Source organism: Hypanus sabinus, chromosome 10 (assembly GCF_030144855.1).
Source record: "Hypanus sabinus isolate sHypSab1 chromosome 10, sHypSab1.hap1, whole genome shotgun sequence".
Taxonomy (NCBI): Eukaryota; Metazoa; Chordata; class Chondrichthyes; order Myliobatiformes; family Dasyatidae; genus Hypanus; species Hypanus sabinus.
The window spans coordinates 158,480,475-158,506,681 of NC_082715.1; the positions used below are offsets into that span (position 1 = coordinate 158,480,475).

The 26,207-nt window shown below is 48.6% G+C and overlaps 1 protein-coding gene across 1 annotated transcript in view; it reads left to right on the plus strand.

Moving 5' to 3' along the window:
- smpd4 (sphingomyelin phosphodiesterase 4) overlaps positions 1-26,207 on the plus strand; it is a 187,076-nt gene that overhangs the window by 62,258 nt on the left and 98,611 nt on the right. Inside the window, exons 6-10 of the mRNA XM_059983506.1 lie at positions 1,203-1,354; positions 3,798-3,930; positions 12,458-12,529; positions 18,604-18,615; positions 20,331-20,423. Of these exons, the coding sequence (XP_059839489.1) occupies positions 1,203-1,354; positions 3,798-3,930; positions 12,458-12,529; positions 18,604-18,615; positions 20,331-20,423 (462 nt within the window). The remainder of the gene's footprint in view (positions 1-1,202; positions 1,355-3,797; positions 3,931-12,457; positions 12,530-18,603; positions 18,616-20,330; positions 20,424-26,207) is intronic.

The window sequence follows — 26,207 nt, forward strand, 5'->3', positions numbered from 1 at the left end:
TCATCCAACTCAGAACCCTGTACCTGCTTTCTCTCCATACCCCCTGATCCCTTTAGCCACAAGGGCCATATCTAACTTCCTCTTAAATATAGCCAATGAACTGGCCTCAACTGTTTCCTGCGGCAGAGAATTCCACAGATTCACGGCTCTCTCTGTGAAGAAGTGTTAGGACGGCCATCGGCAATGCGACCCCGAGGACTGGGGGCCTGTTCTTCCCAGCAGAGTCCCAGACCTCACAGCAGCAGCAATGAAGAAGGTCTTCCTGGAGATTTCCCGATGTTCCTCCGTGCTGCCAAGTCCGTTTTCATCCGATTATGATTGCGCACGGCACCCCGCTTCACAATTAAGAGATAATCATCTCCGGAGTGGCCACTGCAAGCTGTGTCGTGCCGCCATTTTGGAAATTATGTATTGAACTGCTGCTGCTAAGTTAACAAATTTCATGACACATGCCGGTGATAATAAACTCGATTCTGATAGGATTGTGCTGCAGGAAATAAACCTGGGAGGAACATGCTGCACATGGGCGCAAGCTGTTTCACACTGTACTTCCACCTCTACAAAGTTGTTTGGTTTATACCTACCTTGTTCATCTGTTGTTGAAGACTACATCCATGCCTTTATTAATGCATAACTTGTATATTCTAATCCTCTGGCTGGCTGATTACTTTCCACATGACCTTGAGCTTGTTCAAAACTGCCCATGTAGTCCTTACCCAGTACCTCGTGTTTGGTTCTTAGTCTGACCTGGATCTTAAAAATTCTTAATCTTCAGTTTTGAATCCCTCCATGACCACATTCCTCACCTTGTTTTCCGTTCTTGTACCCCTGACCCTTATCCTTGTGTGCAGCTTAACCTTCCTCGCTCTGCTGTCGGCAGTTCTGCCTTCAGCTACACTGGCCCTTCGCCCAGCAAGGTGCAGTCTAGCGCCTCTACTTCCTTGGAGACACAAAAACCAGTCTCTGAGCTGTTCAATATTTCACTCTGTACGTTTACATTTAATCATGGTTATTTATTTTTGTTTCTTATGTTTAATTAATGTTTCATTGATGTTAATATTTGGTTGTGGGATAAGAGGGAAATTTGTGCTTCAGACTCGTTTGGAAAACCTGGTGATGGAATGCCTAACAGAGATTAAGGGGCTGGAGTAGTTTGTTGCATTTTGTGCAGCTCCCTGTAGTATTTTCAACTCTCGTTACAGATTTGCCCCCCAGGACACCTGTTCAGCACCTCGGACAGCGCCTATTTTGTGGTCGTTGATCAGTATCTGAAATACTTCCTTCCAATAGAAGGGAGTGTGCCCCCGTCGCCTTTCGTGAATGCTTTCGGCACCGTCTCTCCTCCAGCACCAAGGTATGTGTGCTCCATCCTCTGACTTCTGTTATTGTGTTGAAAGCTGTCTGCATGGCAAACTATTAACTTGTTGTCTCGCACGGGGATGGGCTTAAGATTAGGAATGAAACGTGTGCCCTGGGTGGTGCTGCTGCTTGAGCTGACAGTTAGAGAAGTGCAGCACCCTTCCTTCAGTATGGAGATGACATTGTGCTGATGAATGTGTACGTTTACTTTCAAGTTTAAATGCTGATTTGGGGTGGTTACTGGTATTGGGACCACAGCTGTTTACAATTTACGTCAACGATTTAGATGAAAGCATTGAGAATAACATCAGCAAATTTGCTGATGATACTAAGCTGGGTGGCAGTGTGACATGTGATGAGGATGTTAGGAGAATTCAGGGTGACTTGGATAGGCTGGGTGAGTGGGCAGATACTTGGCAGATGACGTTTAATGTGAATAAGTGTGAGGTTATCCACTTTGGGAGTAAGAACAGGAAGGCAGATTATTATCTGAACAGTGTAGAGTTAGGTAAGGGAGAAATACAAAGAGATCTAGGAGTCCTTGTTCATCAGTCACTGAAGGTGAATGAGCAAGTGCAGCAGGCAGTGAAGAAGGCTAATAGAATGTTGGCCTTTATTACAAAGGGAATTGAGTACAAAAGCAAGGAAATCCTCTTGCATTTGTACAGGGCCCTGGTGAGACCACACCTGGAGTATTGTGTACAGTTTTGGTCTCCAGGGTTAAGGAAGGACATCCTTGCTGTAGAGGAAGTGCAGCGTAGATTCACGAGGTTAATTCCTGGGATGTCTGGACTCTCTTATGCAGAGAGGTTAGAGAGACTGGGCTTGTACACGCTGGAATTAAGGAGATTGAGAGGGGATCTGATTGAAACATATAAGATTATTAAGGGATTGGACAAGATAGGGGCAGGAAATATGTTCCAGATGCTGGGAGAGTCCAGTACCAGAGGGCATGGTTTGAGAATAAGGGGTAGGTCATTTAGGACAGAGTAAAGGAAAAACTTCTTCTCCCAGAGAGTTGAGGGGGTCTGGAATGCACTGCGTCGGAAGGTAGTGGAGGCCAATTCTCTGGACGCTTTCAAGAAGGAGCTAGATAGGTATCTTATGGATAGGGGAATCAAGGGATATGGGAACAAGGCAGGAACTGGGTATTGATAGTAGCTGATCAGCCACGATCTCAAAATGGCGGTGCAGGATCGAAGGGCCGAATGGTCTACTTCTGCACCTATTGTCTAAACTCACTACATTAGCAACCACAACATGTCTTCAGGATTGTTAGGGTTTCATCAGGGTTGTTAGGGGCAGAGAAAAGGATGGAGTTTGTGAGTGCAAGAATGAAGTTTCGAAAGGGTTTATTGAGAGATTGGTAGGAAGCTGAGTTGCCAGTCATTTAGCACAGGAACGGGCCTTTCAGCCCACAAAGTCCATAAGACATGCACACTGTTTGCCTGCACTGTCTCTACATCCTTCTTGCCTAAACCAATGCCTTTCTAAATGTCTCTTCAACACAGTGATTACATCTGATTCCACCTCTGCCAGTGGGGTCCAGATTTCAACTACACTTTTTTTAAACTTTCTGCTCAGATCCCCTCCCCTCTTCAACCATGTTGCTCTCACCTTAAACCAGTCCTCTTGTCTTGATGTCCCTATTTTGTGAGACAGACCCTGACTATATGCCCTATCGGTTTTTGTTTCATTATTTTACATCATATCTCTTATCAGGTCAAGCCTCCATCTATTTATTCTCTCCCCGTAACTGAAGTCCGTCAGTCCAGACAGTGTCCTGCTGAATCTCCTCTGAGCGCCCGTTCTTTCTGTGGCGACTGAGACCACACATCGTGCTCCAGGTGTAGTCTGGCCAGTGTTGTGTAACATCCCAAATGTTACATTCTGTTGCCCCCCCAGCCAATGCAGACTAGTGTACCACCTGCTGTCTTTACCATCCTGCACTCTCTATATTCCTCCAGTTGCTGATACCTGCCATTTACTTCCCTTTCTCCTGATCAGCCTTGTAATATCCTTAGTCATCTGCAGAGACGGCCAGTAACTGGGGAGAAAATTGCTAAGTGAGTATGGATTAGTACCTGTAATTAACAGCTTGCTAGTTGGATATAATGATTGTGATCTATTAGAATTTGTGTAGGTAGTCAACAGGGACACTAAAGGAGGAACTGAGGAACTTAGCAAGTCGGTCAGCACCCGTGGAGGAGAGCAAACAGTTGCCGTTCTGGGCTGTTATCTCCACAGAAACTGCCCAGCCTGAGTTCTTCAGCATTTTGTGTGTTTTCAGCATCTCTTATGTTTACTGAGTGAGGAAGCTAGTTAACATCTCTTCAGTAGTTGGTTACACATGCTGAGTTGATACATTCCGATTCTGTGCCTGAGATTTCTGATTTTATTCCTTTAATGGAATTTCTTTTGTACTTTGCCTTCTGCAGAACTCAGAGTGTCCCATTCACCTCCTACGGTGGGCCTCACACCAGCCTACTGAAGCGTTACATATCCCACCAGCCGTCGGTCACCACTGACCCAGCCGCACAGGAAATCTGGAGATCAGAGACGTTGCTGCAGGTGAGAGTGCGGTTTCATTTTCTGGGCCCCTCCCTTCGTTATTGCTGTTGCAGTAGCAGGGAGTCTGGTCCAAAGCTGCTTCAACTGTAGGTTTACTAATGGGCAGAGCTTCTGATCGCAGCCTCACCCACTGTCACCAAGTCTTTGTCCCTTCCACCCCCTTTTTCCTTTTGCCTTTGCTTCATCATTTCTATAGAATTCAGGTTGGTGCCTCGTAAGAACACAAGAAACAGGAGCAGGAGTCGGCCATCCGGCCCGTCGAGCCTGCTCCCCATCCCCCCCCATTCAATAAGATCATGGCTGATCTGGCCATGGACTCATCTCCACCTGCACTTGGTCCCATCTTCCAGATTGTTGATGTATACCGTGAACAGTTGTGGGCCCAGCACTGACCCCTGAGGCTCATCGCTCACCACTGATTGCCAACTGGAGTAACACCCACGTATCCCAACTCTCTGCTTTCTATTAGCTAACCAATCCTCTATCCATGCTAATACATCACCCCAACTCTGTGTATCCTTATCTTATGGATACGTCTTTTATGTGGCATCTTACCAAACACCTTCTGGAAATCCAAGTGAATAACATCAATCTGTTCCCGTCTATCCGCTGCACTCATTATATCCTCAAAGAACTCCAGTAAGTCTGACAAACAGGATCTGCCTTTGCTGAATCCATGCTGCGTCTGCCTGGTGGATCCATTTCTTTACAGATGCCTCGATACTTCTTAAATGGTAGCTGCAAGCATTTTCCCAACTACAGACGTTAAACTTACTGGCCTATAGTTACAACAACACACACAAAACATTGGTGGAACACAGCAGGCCAGGCAGCATCTATAGGGAGAAGCACTGTCGACGTTTCGGGCCGAGACCCTTTGTCACTTCTCTCTATAGATGCCACCTGGCCTGCTGTGTTCCACCAGCATTTTGTGTGTGTTGTTGTTTGAATTTCCAGCATCTACAGATTTCCTCGTGTTTGGCCTATAGTTACCTGCCTTTTGCCCACATCCTTTTTTTTTTTGAACAGTAGCAAGACATTCACCATCTTCCAATCCACCGGGACCTGCCCAGAATCCAGAGAATTTGGGTTAATCATCACCAAAGCCTCAACTATAATTTCTGCCATTTATTTCAGCACCCTGGGATGAATTCTATCAGGAACAGGGGACTTGTCTATCTTCAGGCCCACAAGTTTGCTCAGCACTACCTCTTTAGTGATAGCAATTGTAGCGAGGTCCTCACCTCCCATCGCATCCATAACGTCTCTCTTCGGCACGTTAGACGTGTCCTCCACTGTGAAGACTGACACAAAATAGTCATTCAAAGCTTCTGCCATTTCCTCATTACCCAATATCAAATCCCCCTTCACGTCCTCCAAGGGACCTTCGTTCACTTTAGCCACCCTTTTCTGCTTCATAAAAGATTTTCTATCCGTTTTTATATTTTGTGCTGGTTTATTTTTATAATCTAGTTTCCCTTTCTTTATTGTTCACTTAGTGGTTCTTTATTGCTTTTCTTTCTCCCCCATTTCTCCAGTTTCTCACCACTCTTGGCGACTTTGTGTGCACAAGCTTTTAGCTTGATGTCTTCTTTTATTTCCTTAGTTATCCAAGACTGTCCTTGCTTTTAAAAATACTAAAATATACTTTTCTAGAATATACTTTTGTTGAGCACCATAAATAATCTCTTCGAAAGTCTTCCACTGTTCCTCAACTATCCCACCAGATAGCCCGTGTTCCCAGTCGACACCAGCCAAATCCTCCCTCATCCCATTGTAGTCTCCATTGTATAGGCATAATACACTGGTTTTATATTGAGCTACTGCACCCTGCATTTGTATGAGAAACTCGATCATACTGTGATCACTCTTTCCCTAACTACAGGATCACTAATTTTACCTGTCTTCATTGCACAGGACTAGATGTAAGATATGACATTCCCTTGTAGGTTCAGTGACATGCTGTTCAAGAAAGCCACCACAGACTGCCTCGACCAACCTGATACCCCGGTCTGTGTGCAAGTTAAAGTCCCCCATGATAACTGCTGTTCCATTCCTACATGCCTCAGATATTTCTCGGTTTATTGCCTGTGCCACTGAAATGTTATTATTCGGTGGCCGATAGACAAATCCCAACAGTGATTTTTTTTTCTTTACTATTCCTAATCTCTTCCCAGATGGATTCAATATTCTGCTCTTTAGATCTGGTATCGTCTCTCATTATCACCCTGATTTCATCCACACACTCAGTGATTCAGGAACCGCTTCTTCCCCTCTGCCATCAGGGAGGAGGTACAGGAGCCTGAAGGCACACACTCAGCGATTCAGGAACAGCTTCTTCCCCTCTGCCATCAGGGAGGAGGTACAGGAGCCTCAAGGCACACACTCAGCGATTCAGGAACAGCTTCTTCCCCTCTGCCATCAGGGAGGAGGTACAGGAGCCTGAAGGCACACACACAGCGATTCAGGAACAGCTTCTTCCCCTCTGCCATCAGGGAGGAGGTACAGGAGCCTGAAGGCACACACACAGCGATTCAGGAACAGCTTCTTCCCCTCTGCCATCAGGGAGGAGGTACAGGAGCCTGGAGGCACACACTCAGTGATTCAGGAACAGCTTCTTCCCCTCTGCCGTCAGGGAGGAGGTACAGGAGCCTGAAGACACACACTCAGCGATTCAGGAACAGCTTCTTCCCCTCTGCCATCAGGGAGGAGGTACAGGAGCCTGAAGACACACACTCAGCGATTCAGGAACAGCTTCTTCCCCTCTGCCATCAGGGAGGAGGTACAGGAGCCTGAAGGCACACACACAGCGATTCAGGAACAGCTTCTTTCCCTCTGCCATCAGGGAGGAGGTACAGGAGCCTGGAGGCACACACTCAGTGATTCAGGAACAGCTTCTTCCCCTCTGCCGTCAGGGAGGAGGTACAGGAGCCTGAAGACACACACTCAGCGATTCAGGAACAGCTTCTTCCCCTCTGCCATCAGGGAGGAGGTACAGGAGCCTGAAGACACACACTCAGCGATTCAGGAACAGCTTCTTCCCCTCTGCAATCAGGGAGGAGGTACAGGAGCCTGAAGGCACACACTCAGCGATTCAGGAACAGCTTCTTCCCCTCTGCCATCAGGGAGGAGGTACAGGAGCCTCAAGGCACACACTCAGCGATTCAGGAACAGCTTCTTCCCCTCTGCCATCAGGGAGGAGGTACAGGAGCCTCAAGGCACACACTCAGCGATTCAGGAACAGCTTCTTCCCCTCTGCCATCAGGGAGGAGGTACAGGAGCCTGAAGACACACACTCAGCGATTCAGGAACAGCTTCTTCCCCTCTGCCATCAGGGAGGAGGTACAGGAGCCTGAAGGCACACACACAGCGATTCAGGAACAGCTTCTTTCCCTCTGCCATCAGGGAGGAGGTACAGGAGCCTGGAGGCACACACTCAGTGATTCAGGAACAGCTTCTTCCCCTCTGCCGTCAGGGAGGAGGTACAGGAGCCTGAAGACACACACTCAGCGATTCAGGAACAGCTTCTTCCCCTCTGCCATCAGGGAGGAGGTACAGGAGCCTGAAGACACACACTCAGCGATTCAGGAACAGCTTCTTCCCCTCTGCAATCAGGGAGGAGGTACAGGAGCCTGAAGGCACACACTCAGCGATTCAGGAACAGCTTCTTCCCCTCTGCCATCAGGGAGGAGGTACAGGAGCCTGAAGGCACACACTCAGCGATTCAGGAACAGCTTCTTCCCCTCTGCCATCAGGGAGGAGGTACAGGAGCCTGAAGACACACACTCAGCGATTCAGGAACAGCTTCTTCCCCTCTGCCATCAGGGAGGAGGTACAGGAGCCTGAAGACACACACTCAGCGATTCAGGAACAGCTTCTTCCCCTCTGCCATCAGGGAGGAGGTACAGGAGCCTGAAGACACACACTCAGCGATTCAGGAACAGCTTCTCCCCCTCTGCCATCAGGGAGGAGGTACAGGAGCCTGAAGGCACACACTCAGCGATTCAGGAACAGCTTCTTTCCCTCTGCCATCAGGGAGGAGGTACAGGAGCCTGAAGGCACACACTCAACGATTCAGGAACAGCTTCTTCCCCTTTGCCATCCCATTCCTGAATGGACATTACCTCACTTTTTTAAAGCTTATGCCGGTTTCTGTGGTGTGAAGCGACTGAGAGTACAAGACTCCCCCCGCCAATAGGACAACAGTCTATTGCGAGGTTAACCCCCAGCATTTTGCCGGAACCCATTTTCAGCTGGGTGGACTGGAGCAGTGTGTGGTTAAGTGCCTCGCTCAAGGACACAACACGCAGCCTCAGCTCGGCTGGGGCTCAAGCTCAACCACTTGGCCACGTGCCACCAATCTCACTTTTTTAGTTTACAGTATTTCTGTTTTTGCACACTTTTTAATCTATTCAATGTATGTAATCGATATATTTATTATGTTTTATTTTTTTTCTCTCTCTGCTGGATTATGAACTGCTGCTAAGTTAACGTCACGTGTCGGTGATAATGAACCTGATTCTGATTACCTGATGTCCTTGGGTATTTAAATGCCAGTCCTCTCCACCCTGCAACACATCTTTGTAACGGCCACAAGATCAAACCTCTTTGCACTGATTTGAGCCACGTTTGCTGACCTTGTTTTGAATACAACGGGCCCTTACACTTATTGTGCTTTTAAAATCTTACAATCTTTTACTCTCCTGCCCTTGACTTTTCACTCCACTCTTACTTTTCTCTTTTTTATCTTTTGCTTTTTCTTAATCTTTATCCACACTTTTTTTTACTTCTCCAATCTGTTGAACCCACCCCCTACTATTTAGTTTGAAGCCCCATCCACAGCCGTAGTTATGTGATTCACTGAGATCCAGGTCCCATCACGGTCCAGGATGAGCCCGTCCCATCGGTACAGCTCCCTCCTTCCCCAATATCGGTGCCAATTTCCCATGAATTCAAACCCACAGCAATCCTTGAGCCACGTATTTAACTCTAATCTTCTTGACCCCGTGCCAATTTGCACGTGACGTGGCTCAAGTAGTAATCCAGAGATTATCACCTTTTTGGTTCTGTTTTTAAATTTGGTCCCTAACTGGTTAAATTCCCTCAGCAGAACCTCTGTCCTTGTTCTACCTATGCCGTTGGTAACCACATGGACCACAACAACTGGATCTTTCCCCTCCCACTGCAGGTCAGATAAGACATCTCGAACCCAGACTCCAGGCAGGCAAAACTGCCTTTGGGAATTTTTGTCCTCACAGCGGTGAACTGTCCCCGATTACCTCTACATTTCTCCTCTCTCCACTCTGGAATGGCTCCCTGAACTACGGTGCCACAGTTACATTTCTCATCCTTCCCCTCATTCACACAGAGAGCAAGAATCTCAGTCCTGTTGGACAAGCTCAAGGGCTGAGACTCTCTCAGCATGTCCAGAAATGCCGGAAATCAGCTGCAGCTCAGGAGAGAAGCAGTAATCGAGTGTTCTCGCCATGTTGCTTTCACACCTTCTGTGTTTGATAACCAGATCAGTAACACCTAACTTTAAAATTCTGATCTTCACATTTAAATCTTCCACCACAATTCTATCTCTTTCAATCTCTGGCCTCCCTTTGTTTCCCCAGCAAAGCCTGGGTTAAGCAGTTTTGGCTCTGTGCCAGAATCCCCTCAGTATCATTTTTTTTCTTTTGTCAATGTTTTAGAAAACCTACAGCACAATACAGGCCCTTCAGCTCTCAATGCTGTGCTGAACATGTAGTTAGTTCAGAAATTACGTAGGGTTACCCATAGCCCTCTATTTTTCTATGCTCCGTGTACCTGGCCAGGAGTCTCTTAAAAGACCCTATCGTATCCGCCTTCACCACCGTCACTGGCAGCCCATTCCACACACTCACCACTCTCTGCATATTTAGAAAAAAACTTACCCCTGACCTCTCCTCTATACCTGTTTCCAAGCACCTTAAAACTGTGCCCTCTCATGCTAGCCATTCCAGCCCTGGGAAAAAGCCTCTGACTATCCACACGATCAATGCCTCTCATCATCTTATACAGGTCACCTCTCATCCCCTGTCGCTCCAAGGAGAAAAGGCCGAGTTCACTCAACCTACTCTCATAAGGCATGCTCCCCGATTTTCCATTTTGTTCATGTGTCTCTGCCAGTCTGCTCACCCTTTGTGAGGCACACGGAGATCTTCTGTACTGCAAAGGAGTTGATTAAGACTAACAGTTCCAGTTATTGAAGAGTCCTTTTTCAAAATTGCTCATTGTAAAACCAGGTAGTACTGTGCCCTCAGTGAGCTTTCTCTCACTGATTATCAGCTGGGCTGAAGCTTTCTGATTTCCACAACGTTCCAGCCAGCGACACTGGCGAGGAATTGAGTTGTCCACGGGCATCCTGAGCCCACAGCATGTCCTCCAGGCCCCTCCCGGATACACTGGGCCGTTCAGTGATCGTTAGAAGCAGGAATCAACCATAGTTTGAGTGTAACTGTAGATCACGGACTCCAACAGAAGCCCAGCCACCTAGACAAGGGAAAAGAGGCATTAACAAGAAGAATTTAGGCTGTTACACAGATGAGCTCACTCCGCCTGGTGCCATCTTGGCTTTTCCTTCCATTAATGTTGTCTTCTTTCAACTGGTTGCCACAGGCCTTCGCTTTCATTAACAACCCTTCCACTGGAAATCATCTGACCTTAGTCCTCTCTTTCTTCTAAAATGCACTGCCCTCTTTTCAGTCAATGTGTAGACAGGTCTAGACAGTGGTTTTAAAGAGCTAAGCATAGCTTCCTTCCCTTTGAACTACTAAACAGTATCAATCCCTTTTTTTTTATACAGTAACTTCAGCTTGTCCTGCCACCCTCTAGTGATGGTGATTGTGCATTCCTGTCCTCTTTAAAGTTGTGTCATTGTCTCTCCAACCTTTTGCCCAGGTCCTCCTAAATCGGGTTCCCAACCATTTTTATGCCATGGACCAATACCATTCAGCAAGGGGTCTGTGGACACCAGCTTGGGAACCAGTGTCCTAAATATTACCTTCGCTCCGAGTTGCATGTCAACTGCAAACAAAGTAAATCTGAGTCAAGAAAATTTGTATTACTATTTTTAATAAAGGTGCGAACTTGGGAAATACCACTGGGCATTGTCTACCAATCCGATAAATGACAATTATAACCACTCTAGTTTCTGCCCCGATTTTCACACCCCCTCGAATCCTACGTGCTTCTGTTTTCATAACAAGCCCATGATATGGAACTTCTGTAAATGAGTTTTTAAAGTGCAAATGCACAACACTTTCCTCACTCACCTTCATCAAGCAACTCAGTCATGGGTCAATGTGTTGGCTTTCACACATGTCCAATGCAAGTTGATTCAGTCTCCAATTATTAAGAACCTGTAGTGAGGTTTAGGTCCCTTAATGAAGTATCCTGTTTGGCATGGTTAACTTTTCTGCTTTAAACCCTCCAAGGTTTTGCCTGAAATATTAACTGTTTCTCTTTGCACAGATGCTGCCTGACCTGCTGAATATTTTCAGCAGTTTCTGTTGTGCTTTTTTAAACATATAATCTATTGAATTTCTTGTTCTGTCTCTTCTATTTCATTGGCAATATCCTGATCCTTGGTAAAGACAGCTACAAAGTATTTATTTAGTGACTTGTCAATACTCATCACTAGGTATTTTTACTAACTAACAATGCTTTTCCTTTGACTACCAATTCAGTTCTTGTATTTATAAAATATTTTTAGCTGATAATCTATTCTCTGGCTTTCTTTCTCCCTCATTTCCTTTCAGTCCTCTTGGTGTTTTACTGAATTCTGAAGCTTCAACTCTGTTCAGCTGTTTCATTTTAATATTTTATCATTGAAAGAGTTATTGTTTTAAATATGTTTTTCCCTTTTATGGACATTATCTAGGCAGTGCCTTAGTTAACTCCAGTTTGAAAGATCATTTTCCTACCAATCTTTGATTGCAATCCTCATCCATATTGTATGTCCAGACTAAGCTTTGTGCAGGCATGAAGTTGTTCTGTGCTCACTCTTGTGTAGGATCCTTAAAGTAGCTTCTGTTTTTAAATTAATGTATTAAGATGCATTCCAGCAGTCTGAAAGCCATGAATGTTAGCATGGATGCCCTCGATCTGTGAGGGTAAGTGAATTTCTGCAGTTTTGACTGTACGGTGCAGCATTGTACTTGATCTTAAGAAAGATTAATTTGCATGTTGACAGTGGCAGGGAGGATGGCTGAAGCATTGATATCCAGGACAGCAAGGAAAGGAATTGTTGGTCACTGGCGAGCTTGTACGTCCTTGGATTCAATTACGCTGGTCTTAAACGGTGTTTGAAAACTAAGCCAGAAGTGTTTAATTTAATGAAAAAGTTCTCTTACTTCCAAAATATCAGGAATTGTAAAGTTATGACAGACGAATGCAGGCAAAAACCTGGATCTGCAAATGGGCTGAGGATGAGTTAGAATTCAAGAGGGATTATTTCCTCTTGTTTCTTCTTTACTAATCACTTTGGGTTTTTTTTAAACAGATCTTTATTGAAATGTGGCTTCACCATTATTCTCTAGAATTGTATCAAAAAATGCAGTCTCCACACATCAAGGTATGTAAGTTTAGTTATTTACTGTTTCCTTTTTGCTGTTTTGGTAGGGAATATATTGGGTTAGTGATTTACCTCTGCATTTTGCAGGCTTCATGGAGCTCTATTCTGGAGTTAAAATCAATCTACTAATTTGCAAACACTTGATTTTTGTTTTAATCTGCTCTTGCATTGCTGTTCTGAAACACTTGTTTCTGGCTCTAAAGGGGTGTTCCATGGCAGAATGGGGAAGTTCCTGCTCCTAGTTGCTGTGTGTAGGATTTGAATGTGCCATTATAAGACCCACTGCCATGTGTGGATTTGTGCTTCTAAGTGTCACATTCTCTGCCACTAAATGCTAAGAGCATCTTTATCTACGCTGAAGGATCCCGTGTCCAAAGAGAGTACGATTCCTCTGCAAGTCTTCCAGCTCATGGAGTTAAATTCCGGAGTCTGATTTTCACTGAGAGGGAGCCTGTGTGCGGAAGACATGTTGGTATCACTCTGCTGGCTTCTGCACGTTGTGGGGCCAGGCTGTCTTCTCAGCCTCCAGACAGGCAATGAGTAAGGAAAGAAATGGTGTGTCCTCTGTTCTGAAGAAAAAAGTTTTTAAAAATGAGCTGAGCCAATAATCACGGATGGATAATTCAGACAGTTATCAAGTCAGCTGAGATTGAAGCAGTGTTTGGTTTTTCCACTGTCGAGAGACCCACACGGTGAATATAGAAAATACCCCACCCCTCCCCACATTAGGACTGTTTAAATTACAGAAATTCGCCCTCAAAGAATAAATTACTACCTTAAAATTTGGTCCCATGGAGTTTAGGTTCAAAAATACATTTTTTTTCCACAACTCATTTCCTGATTCACGGGCAGGTGGTGAGGGTTCATGTTGCAGGAGGTCAATCCCTGCTAGCTTTCTCTCTGCTAACACGGGAGCCTGTTGGAGGGAAGCGAACTGAGAGACTTGAGTCCCTGGGTTTAGGAAAGAAGAGGTGAAAGGCCACGTGGCCGCTGTGAGGGGAAGCGCCTTCGGAGTGGGTGGTTGGCAGTGAAGGTTAGGAGGTGCGAGGGGAATGGTCCTTTGAATGTACCCAAGATCTCTTTGAAGATGGTGGAAACGAGAATACCCGTTGAATGTGAAGGCTGATGAGAACCAGGGGAACTCTGTCCTGCTCTGTGTGAGGGAGGGAGGGAGAGAGAAAAAGCAGAAGGGAATTGAGGGAGGCGTGGTCAGGGTCTTTGCTAGTGGGTACCAGTGCGGCATTCAGGATGAAGACATATCGGGGTAGCAGTACAGAAACTCTGGAGGCAGAGGGACTGGGAGAACGAATAGTGTCCTGGCAGGAAGCAGGGTGGAATGAAGTTAGCTGTGCAATTACTGCTGAGAAAGTCTTTAGCCCCAACCCTTTGTTCATATCAGTGAGTATTACAACCAGGGACTTTGATTAATTTAACTGAATTTTTGTTTGTGAATCACATGTTCCTTTTTTTACAGTAGAGCCCCAAAAAACAGGGAAAATTGGGAAATGTGAAAAACTAAAAATTTAAAAACTGAAAATGTCAGTAGTTCAAAAGTATTTGTCCCCATTTGCTCAGCACCTCGTTGAATCACCTCTTGCAGCTATTACAGCCAGGAGTCTTTTTGGAGAAGTCTCCATTAGCTTTGCACAAAGTGATTGAGCAATATTTGCCCATTTCTCCCTACAAATAGCTGGAGCTGTGCCAGACGAGTTGGTGGTCCTGAGGTCCTGCCAGACGAGTTGGTGGTCCTGAGGTCCTGCCAGACGAGTTGGGGAGTGGTGGTCCTGAGGTCCTGCCAGACGAGTTGGTGGTCCTGAGGTCCTGCCAGACGAGTTGGGGAGTGGTGGTCCTGCCAGACGAGTTGGGGAGTGGTGGTCCTGAGGTCCTGCCAGACGAATTGGGGAGTGGTGGTCCTGAGGTCCTGCCAGACTAGTTGGGGAGTGGTGGTCCTGAGGTCCTGCCAGACGAGTTGGGGAGTGGTGGTCCTGAGGTCCTGCCAGACGAGTTGGGGAGTGGTGGTCCTGAGGTCCTGACAGACGAGTTGGGGAGTGGTGGTCCTGAGGTACTGCCAGACCAGTTGGGGAGTGGTGGTCCTGAGGTCCTGCCAGACGAGTTGGGGAGTGGTGGTCCTGAGGTCCTGCCAGACGAGTTGGGGAGTGGTGGTCCTGAGGTCCTGCCAGACGAGTTGGGGAGTGGTGGTCCTGACAGACGGGTTGGGGAGTGGTGGTCCTGAGGTCCTGCCAGACCAGTTGGGGAGTGGTGGTCCTGACAGACGGGTTGGGGAGTGGTGGTCCTGAGGTCCTGCCAGACGAGTTGGGGAGTGGTGGTCCTGAGGTCCTGCCAGACGAGTTGGGGAGTGGTGGTCCTGAGGTCCTGACAGACTAATTGGGGAGTGGTGGTCCTGAGGTCCTGCCAGACCAGTTGGGGAGTGGTGGTCCTGAGGTCCTGCCAGACGAGTTGGGGAGTGGTGGTCCTGAGGTCCTGCCAGACGGGTTGGGGAGTGGTGGTCCTGAGGTCCTGCCAGACCAGTTGGGGAGTGGTGGTCCTGAGGTCCTGCCAGACTAATTGGGGAGTGGTGGTCCTGAGGTCCTGCCAGACGAGTTGGGGAGTGGTGGTCCTGAGGTCCTGACAGACTAATTGGGGAGTGGTGGTCCTGAGGTCCTGACAGACTAATTGGGGAGTGGTGGTCCTGAGGTCCTGCCAGACCAGTTGGGGAGTGGTGGTCCTGAGGTCCTGCCAGACGGGTTGGGGAGTGGTGGTCCTGAGGTCCTGCCAGACGAATTGGGGAGTGGTGGTCCTGAGGTCCTGCCAGACTAGTTGGGGAGTGGTGGTCCTGAGGTCCTGCCAGACGGGTTGGGGAGTGGTGGTCCTGAGGTCCTGCCAGACGAGTTGGGGAGTGGTGGTCCTGAGGTCCTGCCAGACTAGTTGGGGAGTGGTGGTCCTGCCAGACGAGTTGGGGAGTGGTGGTCCTGAGGTCCTGCCAGACGAGTTGGGGAGTGGTGGTCCTGAGGTCCTGCCAGACGAGTTGGGGAGTGGTGGTTCTGAGGTCCTGCCAGACGAGTTGGGGAGTGGTGGTCCTGAGGTCCTGCCAGACGAGTTGGGGAGTGGTGGTCCTGAGGTCCTGACAGACGAGTTGGGGAGTGGTGGTCCTGAGGTCCTGCCAGACTAGTTGGGGAGTGGTGGTCCTGACAGACTAGTTGTGGAGTGGTGGTCCTGAGGTCCTGCCAGACGAGTTGGGGAGTGGTGGTCCTGAGGTCCTGCCAGACGAGTTGGGGAGTGGTGGTCCTGAGGTCCCGACAGACTAATTGGGGAGTGGTGGTCCTGAGGTCCTGCCAGACGAGTTGGGGAGTGGTGGTCCTGAGGTCCTGCCAGACGAGTTGGGGAGTGGTGGTCCTGAGGTCCTGCCAGACGGGTTGGGGAGTGGTGGTCCTGAGGTCCTGCCAGTCTAGTTGGGGAGTGGTGGTCCTGAGGTCCTGCCAGACGAGTTGGGGAGTGGTGGTCCTGAGGTCCTGCCAGACGAGTTGGGGAGTGGTGGTCCTGAGGTCCTGCCAGACGAGTTGGGGAGTGGTGGTCCTGAGGTCCTGCCAGACGAGTTGTGGAGTGGTGGTCCTGAGGTCCTGCCAGATGAGTTGGGGAGTGGTGGTCCTGAGGTCCTGACAGACTAGTTGGGGAGTGGTGGTCCTGAGGTCCTGCCAGACGGGTTGGGGAGTGGTGGTCCTGAGGTCCTGCCAGACCAGTTGGGGAGTGGTGGTCCTGAGGTCCTGCCAGTCTAGTTGGGGAGTGGTGGTCCTGAGGTCCTGCCAGACGAGTTGGGGAGTGGTGGTCCTGAGGTCCTGCCAGACGAGTTGGGGAGTGGTGGTCCTGAGGTCCTGCCAGACTAATTGGGGAGTGGTGGTCCTGAGGTCCTGCCAGACAAGTTGGGGAGTGGTGGTCCTGAGGTCCTGACAGACTAGTTGGGGAGTGGTGGTCCTGACAGACTAGTTGGGGAGTGGTGGTCCTGAGGTCCTGCCAGACGAGTTGGGGAGTGGTGGTCCTGGGGTCCTGCCAGACGAGTTGGGGAGTGGTGGTCCTGAGGTCCTGACAGACTAGTTGTGGAGTGGTGGTCCTGAGGTCCTGCCAGACCAGTTGGGGAGTGGTGGTCCTGAGGTCCTGACAGACTAGTTGGGGAGTGGTGGTCCTGAGGTCCTGCCAGTCTAGTTGGGGAGTGGTGGTCCTGAGGTCCTGCCAGACTAGTTGGGGAGTGGTGGTCCTGAGGTCCTGACAGACTAGTTGGGGAGTGGTGGTCCTGAGGTCCTGCCAGACTAGTTGGGGAGTGGTGGTCCTGAGGTCCTGCCAGACTAGTTGGGGAGTGGTGGTCCTGAGGTCCTGACAGACTAGTTGGGGAGTGGTGGTCCTGACAGACTAGTTGGGGAGTGGTGGTCCTGAGGTCCTGCCAGACGAGTTGGGGAGTGGTGGTCCTGAGGTCCTGCCAGACCAGTTGGGGAGTGGTGGTCCTGAGGTCCTGACAGACTAGTTGGGGAGTGGTGGTCCTGACAGACTAGTTGGGGAGTGGTGGTCCTGAGGTCCTGCCAGACTAGTTGGGGAGTGGTGGTCCTGAGGTCCTGCCAGACCAGTTGGGGAGTGGTGGTCCTGAGGTCCTGACAGACTAGTTGGGGAGTGGTGGTCCTGACAGACTAGTTGGGGAGTGGTGGTCCTGAGGTCCTGCCAGACGAGTTGGGGAGTGGTGGTCCTGAGGTCCTGCCAGACCAGTTGGGGAGTGGTGGTCCTGAGGTCCTGCCAGACTAGTTGGGGAGTGGTGGTCCTGAGGTCCTGCCAGACCAGTTGGGGAGTGGTGGTCCTGAGGTCCTGCCAGACTAGTTGGGGAGTGGTGGTCCTGAGGTCCTGCCAGACCAGTTGGGGAGTGGTGGTCCTGAGGTCCTGCCAGTGATGTTCGATCAGGTTACGGGCAGGTCACTGAGCCACTCAAGGACATTGATTTTCTTCATTTGAAGCCACTCCATGATTGCTGTGGTAGAGTACTTTCAGTCATTGCCCTGCTGAGAGGCGAACATCCTCCCCACTCTGTGATTGCTGTGGTAGAGTACTTTCAGTCATTGCCCTGCTGAGAGGCAAACATCCTCCCCACTCTGTGATTGCTCTGGTAGAACGGGCTGCAGCCTGGCTGGCGTGCAGCATTACGTTTACGCCACAAGTACTGCTTTGAAAACGGCATATCCTTGCCTGTAAAGTCTTTGCAAAGCAACACCTGGAAGATACTGTAAAGATGTTGAAGGTCTTTTGGTTGGATGAGAACAAAGTGGAACGTTGGGTCCTCAACGCTAATTCTAATACTGTGCATCAGCCAGGCCATACATGCTGGAAGTACTAGCATCACACCATGGGGTTGTACAAACACGCTGGATGAACCCAGCAGGTCGGGCAGCATCCGTTGAAATGAGCAGTCAACGTTTCGGGCCGAGACCCTTCGTCAGGACTCCGTTGAAATGAGCAGTCAACGGATGCTGCCCGACCTGCTGAGTTCATCCAGCTTGTTTGTACGTGTTGATTTGACCACAGCATCTGCCGTGTACTTTGTGTTCATGCTGTGGGGATGCTGTTCAGCAGCAGCAACTGGAAATCTGGTCAGGATTGGTGGGAAGGTGAACGTTGCTAAATGCTGGATAAAGACCTGCTGGCCTCTGCCAGAAAGCTCAGACTGGGAGCGACCCGCTGTCAGAGCAAACGCGGACTGGCTTCAGATGATGAAAGTTGATGGCCCATTCAGAGTCCTGGGCCAGGGATGGAGGTATTAAGCACTTAACAAATGGTTGGCTATACTGGTCTTGATGGGGTTTCCACTGCTTACGAGCCAGAGTGTCCATGGTGTGAATGTACAGACGGGGTTGGGTGGAGTTCCATGATCTCAGAAGGTATTCTGGCCGGACTTTAGAGCTCTGCTTCAGCTTTGCATGTCATGTTGATGCTTGGGTGCATGTGCCTTACTCCTCGACATTATTTTTATTTTTTTCTTTCTCCTCATCACCTTCATCGTCTCCGCTCTGATTGACTGCCTTATGCAATCGTGGCATTGCAAGCCAGGGCCACAGGTATTCCCTTTATTGGAGCAACTAACCAGTGTTAACCCGTTTGAGGATGAGGGACACATCAGTATTTGAGAAACTGCTTAATTGCCATAATTGGCAGAGTCGGGTCTCTGCCTCGCAGCCTCTGCAGCCTCTGCTGTGAGCCGGCTGTGATGGTAGCTCAGGCGTCTGCATTGAGTATTACCCATTGGTCTGCTGAGGAATCTGTGCACACTCATTCATGGACTTTGAGATTATTGCAGGAACATAAAACTGATTATCCTTCAGTACTCAAAAGGGTTAACAGTGTAGCCTATTATAGAGTGTTGTCGTTCAGTTTAATTAATATTATTAAGAATTTTGCTCTGTGGGAGGAGGTTTACTCTATATATTGAGACTGTATGGTGTCTCCTTCATAGTAAATTCTCAAAATATTCTCCTCATACACAGTTCAAGATTTGTAAGGCAGGTGATGCAATTGTTTGAGGTTTTTTAGTTCAATGGGACACTATCAAAGTTCCTCAAACCTACAGCTGTGAAACCAGAGTAGTTTGTGGAATAGAAAGCCAGCGACAGTACATGTAGTTGAAAGCACAGAACTATGTGCTGTGTGCTGTCTCACTGGGAGGGGGGAAGGTTTAACCCTTTAACTACCATCAGGTTTCAGTGCCACAAGCCATGTGACCAAGCTTCTGAATCGAACTCTGGAGGCTACAGTTTCTCAGGATAGACAGCCATGCTGGAAATACCCATAGCAGGCCTTCCCAGGGTAGGTACAAAGTAAACTTTGCATCACAACGGGTCCAGTGGGTACATTGTCGGGTTAGTGCTCTCAGACGCCTGCTCCGGTCGAACATTCCCTCCACTGACATTGGTCTTTGTGTCACATGGGCTGCCAGACTTTCATTCGTCCATTTCCACGTCCCAGCCTCATCTTTTATTTCCTCCAGTCTTGATGAAGGGTTTTGTGCGAGATGCCTTTCATTATCTTTGTCCATTGGGAAAACACAAGCTGGGCTGATCAACCGTCTGATGTTGAAACAACCCATGATCCCAGGTTCCATCACCGCTGTGTCCCACTGCTGACCACCTTCATAACAGGTCAAAGTTGCAGGGTCAAATGGCACTGAATCCTCAGTAATAACATCAAGAAACACGAGGGATGATTTTCCCACTGCCCGCAAAATTACATGCTAACCCTAACCATCCGTGTTGAGCCAGACCAGGCGACGTGCTTCAGATATTTAAAATGTTTCCTGGAGCGTATCAGGATTTTGGGTTTATCGGAGAGCTAAAGCTGTACCTGTCTGAGTGCTTGTACTGGCTCTGCAGTCACGCCTGAGCCACGTGAATTACTTATAGGTGGCTTTAGTTCACAAGGGTTGCCCCAATTCTGGTTAGTGCCTCTGAGACCAAAACGGATTCGGCACAGCAGTCAAAGGACACTTCAGCCTTTATTCTAGCGTAGTCTACAGTGTTTCACTTGGTGTAGTAACCGAAGAGTTTGCCTCCCTCTACAGAGCTTGGTGATTACAATCAATACCTAAACTCGGGGCTCGTAGACGTGGCTTCACTGAACTGAGATGCTGTTTGGTAGTGCAAGGGTTAAATCTGATTAGCTGCATATTGAAACTGTCTACTGTATGTTTAATACTGGATTTGCTGTCTTTATGATTTTTTTTCTCTCTGGATTAATGCTTTCTCCCCGTGTTGTCTTGTTCTTGGATGCTAACCCCCAGTTGGAGGTGCTACAGTACCGCCTGGGTATCTGCAGCACTCAGTACAACACTGCGTCACCACTGCCTGGCCACGGCACCTTCCACACCTACCAAGTACCGTTTTACTTTCATTTATGCTGTCTCGCTTTGCTCTTGTCAGCCACATGGTAAAACCCAGATCAGTGACAGGCTGAGAAAGCCGGTCGCCTAGTGCCGGTGTATCTCCTGTGACGTGAGAACCGGTCGGGCGACTGGATTATGAGGGTTTTACATAGCTGGAGACCAGTCGTAGAGCAGGACAAGCACCCTTTGGTCCGTGCTGACCCGCAGGACTGTGGGCTCCAACAACCCACTCTCCATCCTGACCTGGGCAGCTCATGTGAGTTTGCACATCCTGATGGGCTTTATCTGAGTGCTTCAGTTTCCTCACACACCCTGAAGATGTGTTTGGAGATTAGCTGGCCCAGGAAATGTGGGCATGTCAAAGAGAATGGATTACTGGGCAAATAAGCAATGCAATGCAGCTGGCATTGTCGGACACCCCCAAGTGTCATCAATCTGCAGTATGAATTGTACCAGAACACAGAAACACGCCCTTTGGCCCATCAATACCATGTTGGGACATCATACCTGGTCCTATTGACTTCCACTTTGTACCCCTCCTATTAGCCAAATTTATTTTAAATGTTGAAATAAAACCCACATGCACCACTTCAGCTGGCAGCTTGTACCACAGACATCATCCTCTGAGTGAAGTTCCCTGTCATGTTCCCCTTAATGCACCTTTCACCCTTAACCCATGACCTTCACCCAACTTCACTGGAAATAGCCTGTTTGCATTTGCACAATCCACACCCCTCTATCAAATCTCCCGTCAATCTGCTGCACTCCAGGGAATGAAGACTTAACCCGGTAGAATTATTGACCCCTTCCTGTTCCTGACCTCTACCCACAGAGACTCTATAGACAATCCCTCCATGTCTTCCTCCTTTTCTGCAGCCGTGACACTATCTCTGATCAACAGTGCCTCTTTTGCCTTCCTCCCTGTCCTTTCTGAAACATCTAAAACCTGGCATTTGAAGCAGCCATTCCTGCCCCTGCACCATCCAAGTCTCTGTAATGGCCACATCATCATAGCTCCAAGTGCTGATCCACGCTCCAAGCTCATCGGCTTTATTTGTAATACTGCTCACATTAAAACAGACCCATCTCAAACCATCAGTCTGAGTGTGTCCCTTCTCTATCACCAGCCTATCCTCCCTTTCACACTGTTTCCAAACTTTCTCTATTTGTGAGCCAACCTCCTCTTCCCCAGTCTCTTCAGTTCAGTTCCCACCCCCCAGCAATTCTAGTTTAAACTCTCCCCAATAGCCTTAGCAAACCTTCCCGCCAGGATTTTGGTCCCCCTGGGATTTAAGTGGAACCCGTCCTTTTTGTACAGGTCACACCTGCCCCAAATAAGGCACCAATGATCCAGAAATCTGAATCCCTGCCCCCTGCTCCAATCCCTCAGCCATGCATTCATCCTCCACCTCACTCTATTCCTATACTCACTGTCACGTGGCACAGGCAGTAAACCTGAGATTCCGACCTTTGATGTCCTACTTCTCAACTTCCTTCCTAAACCCCTGTAGCCTGTTTTCAGGACCTCCTCCCTTTTCCTACCTATGTCGTTGGTACCAATATGTACCACGACCTCTGGCTGTTCTCCCTCCCACTGCAGGATATCGTGGACGCGATCAAAAACATTCCGGACCCTGGCACCTGGGAGGCAAACTACCGTCTGTGCTTCTTTCCTGCGTCCACAGAATCACCTGTCTGACCCCCTGACTATAGAGTCCCCTATCACTACTGCCTTCCTCTTCCTTTCCTTACCTTTCTGAGCCACAGGGCCGGACTCTTCCCCCAGGTAGGCCGTCGCGCCCCCCAACAGTACTCAAACAGGAGTACCTATTGTTAAGGGGGACAGCCACTGGTGTACTCTCTAGCATCTGTTTCTTGCTCTTCCCTGTCCTGACTGTGACCCAGTTATTTGTCTCCTGAGTCCCCGGTGTGACTACTGGCCTATAACTCCTCTCTATCACCTCCTCACTCTCCCTGACCAGAGGAAGGTCATCGAGCTGCATCTCCAGCTCCCTAACACAGTCCCTAAGGAGCTGCAGCTCGACACACCGGGTGCAGATGTGGCCGTCCGGGGAAGCTGGGGGACTCCAGATCTTCCCACATCTGACACCGAGCACAGAAAATCGGCCTCACACACATACTTTCTGTCTGTATTCTAAACAGATAACCTACCTCGCCCCGACCCTTTATCGCTGAAGCCTTCCTACCCTCTCCCTCTCCTTTGCCCACACTTGTCTGCATTAAGTCCCATCCGCCATTTTCAGCCCGTTTTTCCAGCAGGTCCAGATCCTCACTGTCCACTACATCCCAAATTTTGGTGTAATCGACAAATTTGCTGATCCCGTTTACACATTGTCATCTATATCAGCGAACTGGATGATAAATAACGAAGGACTCAGCACCAATCCCTGTGGCACTGCAGTAGCTGAGGCAACCATCTGCTACTCCCGTAAGGTCAGTATCAAATCCTGAATGCCAAGTGACTGACCCGTTTTATTTAGAGCATGGAATAGGCTCTTTGAGCTCTGCGACCCAGCGATGCACTGAATAGGCGACCCACGCACGCACACAGGAAGGAATGGATAAACTCACTTTGAGAGGACACCGAAATTGAACTCGTGCCCGAATCGTAATAGCACCGTGCTGAAAGTTCCTTTGCAGAACCTTGATGAAGACCACATGGACTGCATTCACTGGGTTTCTTCAACAATTTTCTTTGTAACCTCGTCAAGTCCCTTAAGATTGGTTAAACGTGACCTACCACACACCATGACCTACCTACCTACCATGTTGACTTCCCCGATTCAGGCTCTGTCCACCCAGATTCTTGTATCCTGTCCCTCAGAATACCTTCAGTAATTAACTCATTACTGATGTCAGACTCATGGACCTGTAATTCCCCGACATATTTTTAGAGCCTTTTTTAAACAATGGAACATTACCTGTTCTCCAGTCCTCCAGCACCTCACCTTTGGCTAATCATCTCTGCTAGGGGATCTGCAATTTCTGAACTAGACTCTCAAGGTCCGGGGAAACGACCTGTCAGGCCAGGGGATTTCTCCACCCTAATTTGTCTGAAGACAGTAAGCACCTGCACTTCTGTAATCCATATCCGGTCCATGACCTCTCTACTGTTCTGCCTCACTTCAATAGACTCTGTCCCTCTCCCAAGTAAATACAGATGCAAGTACTCAATTTGGGATCTCCCCCATTTTGTTGGGTTCTGTACAGATGATCATACCAACCAGTTATCTCTTTTTGCTCTTAGTGAATCTGTAGAAGCCCTTGGGATTCTCCTTCACCTTGTCTGCGAGAACAACCTCATGCTTTCCTGAAGTTCTCTCTTGCATTTCTTGTATTCCCCAGGTACCCCATTTGCTCCTCGCTGCCTAACCCTACTGTGCACCTCCTTTTTATTTGGAAGTGCAGCCTGGAACAAGCCCAATGATCGATCACACTGCTCAGTGACCCACTTATTTAACACTGGCTTTCTCACAGGACAATGTACATTGACCAATTAACCAGCACGTTTTCGGACAGGGAGGAATCTAGTATCTGGAACAATCCCACGTGGCTCACGGGCAGAACGCACATAGATGCCGCCAGAACGGAACTCTGGATTCTAGGATGCCCCCAAGCTGGAATAGCATCACGTTAACTGGCATCCCTAACCATGTGAATCCTGAGCGGAGATTCCCAACGGAGAACTGGACCATCGGCCGGAGGCTCGGCTGCGTACCTGGCCGCGGCCAGGTTTGAGAAGTCTCACCAAGTAACATTGATGAACAGAGGAGTGCAGGACAATCACAGTCTCTCGATCAATGCCGCTGTACAAGTTGGTGCCAGGCCTTTAAGTCATTTACAAAACTTTTAATTGGCTGGGAAAAGGTGCAATGTCCTGAGGTTTTAAAATACTTCTGTTAAATGTGTCTAATGTGTGGAGAATGGAACCTGTATTAAGAAAAGATGTGGATACAGAGATGAAGTGACTCCAGAAAGTAGCAAGGTACAGTTTAACAAACAGTGATCGATCCATCTTGTATTGACACAGGCCTGCAGAACAATAGGATATAAAATAATTTCAGGAAGATTTGGCTGCTGCTATGAAACAATACATTGGAGATGATTGAGTGAGATGAAGGTATAGGGAACGGGCTGGCACATCTCAGTCAAACCCAAGGATTTCTTTGTTTCCATCTATTCAGCAATAAGATTTTGAGACTTGCCAACTACTGTTTCACATCAATCTTTGATAATGTTTCGGCTTTAAATTGCCTGTGTATTGGGTTAACCTGTTTACCATGTGGCTTTGTGGTGTCTGGCATTCTGCTGTGTGTTTCAGCCCGGTATCTGTCTTAGATGGTTCTGATCACAGGCTGTATGTATCAAGGAAGGACCTGGAAAATTTGAAAATCCTGTATTTTTAATTTAACTGCTCCTGTGTGTTCCCCCTCGATCCCTGAGGGTGAGATCTATGTCCGCCTAGTTGTGTACAAAACATGGTGCATCTTCTGGAGTTCTGAAAGGGAAAAAGCTGGCTTTGGTAGTTCCATCGGCAATGTCTAAACTACTCTGCATTTAGTGGGGATGTGACATTTGCTCTGAATCAATGCCAATGTGATCCATCGTCCATCCAAGACTAAACCCGGGCTTCCTGTCTTCATGTTTCATGTCTTGTGATTTTTGTTTTATTTTCAATAATTTCAGAGGTGAATTGACATTTGTTAGAATGTTTTTTGTGTCTTTACTGTAGAAGGGTAATGACTCTATCCATCCTGTGCCAGGTAACATTCATTAACAGCTCAGGGAGATCCTGTTCGGCTGCTAATCAGAATAGTGCGCAGAACGAAGAACGCAGAGTAGCACACAGAATGCTGGAGGAACTCGGCAGCTATGGGAAAGGTAAAACAGTTGTAATGTGGGGCCGAGACCCTTCTTCAGGACTGGAGAGAAACGATAAGTCAGAGTAAGAACACGTGGGTGAAAGGGGGCGAAGTAAGAGCTGGGAAGCTGATTGCTGAAAGAGACACAGGGCTGGAGAAGGGGGGAGTCTGATAGGAGAGGACAGATGGCATGGATGAAAAAAGGAGGACCAGAGGGATTGGCAAGGAAACGAGGAGAGTGGGGACGGCGAGGGGTGGTGGGCCATTACCGGAAGTTCACGAAATCGTTGTTCATGCCATCAGGTTGGAATATAAGGTGGTGTTCCTCCAACACGAGTGTGGCCTCGTCACAACAGCAGAGGAGACCATGGACTGGCATGTCGGAACAGGAGTGGGAAGTGGAACTAAACTGGGTGGCTACTGGGAGATCCCGTTCTTTCTGGCACTCAGAGCTTGGGTGCTTGGTAAAGTGATCTCCCAGTCCACATCGGGTCTCACCAAATACACAGGAGGCCGCATGGGACACAGTGTATGACCCCAGCACACTCACAGGTGAAGCGCGCCTTGCCTGGAGGGTCCAGAATGGTAGTGAGGGAGGAGATGGAGGTGCAGGTATTGCGAGAAGGCCACACTCACTTTGCCTTCAAAATGATGACGCGTGAACATCGATTTCTCAGACTTCCAGCAGTGTCCCTCCCTGACCCTCTCCTTCACCATTCCCCATCTCCCTCTCGCCATATCTCCTCCCTCTGGTGCTCCTTCCCCTTTTCCGTGGCCTTCTGTCCTCTCCTGTCAGGCTCCCCCTTCTCCAGCCCTGTATCTCTTTCACCAATCAACTTCCCAGCTCCTTACTTCACTCCTCCCCTCCCGGTTTCACCCATCAGCTTTATTT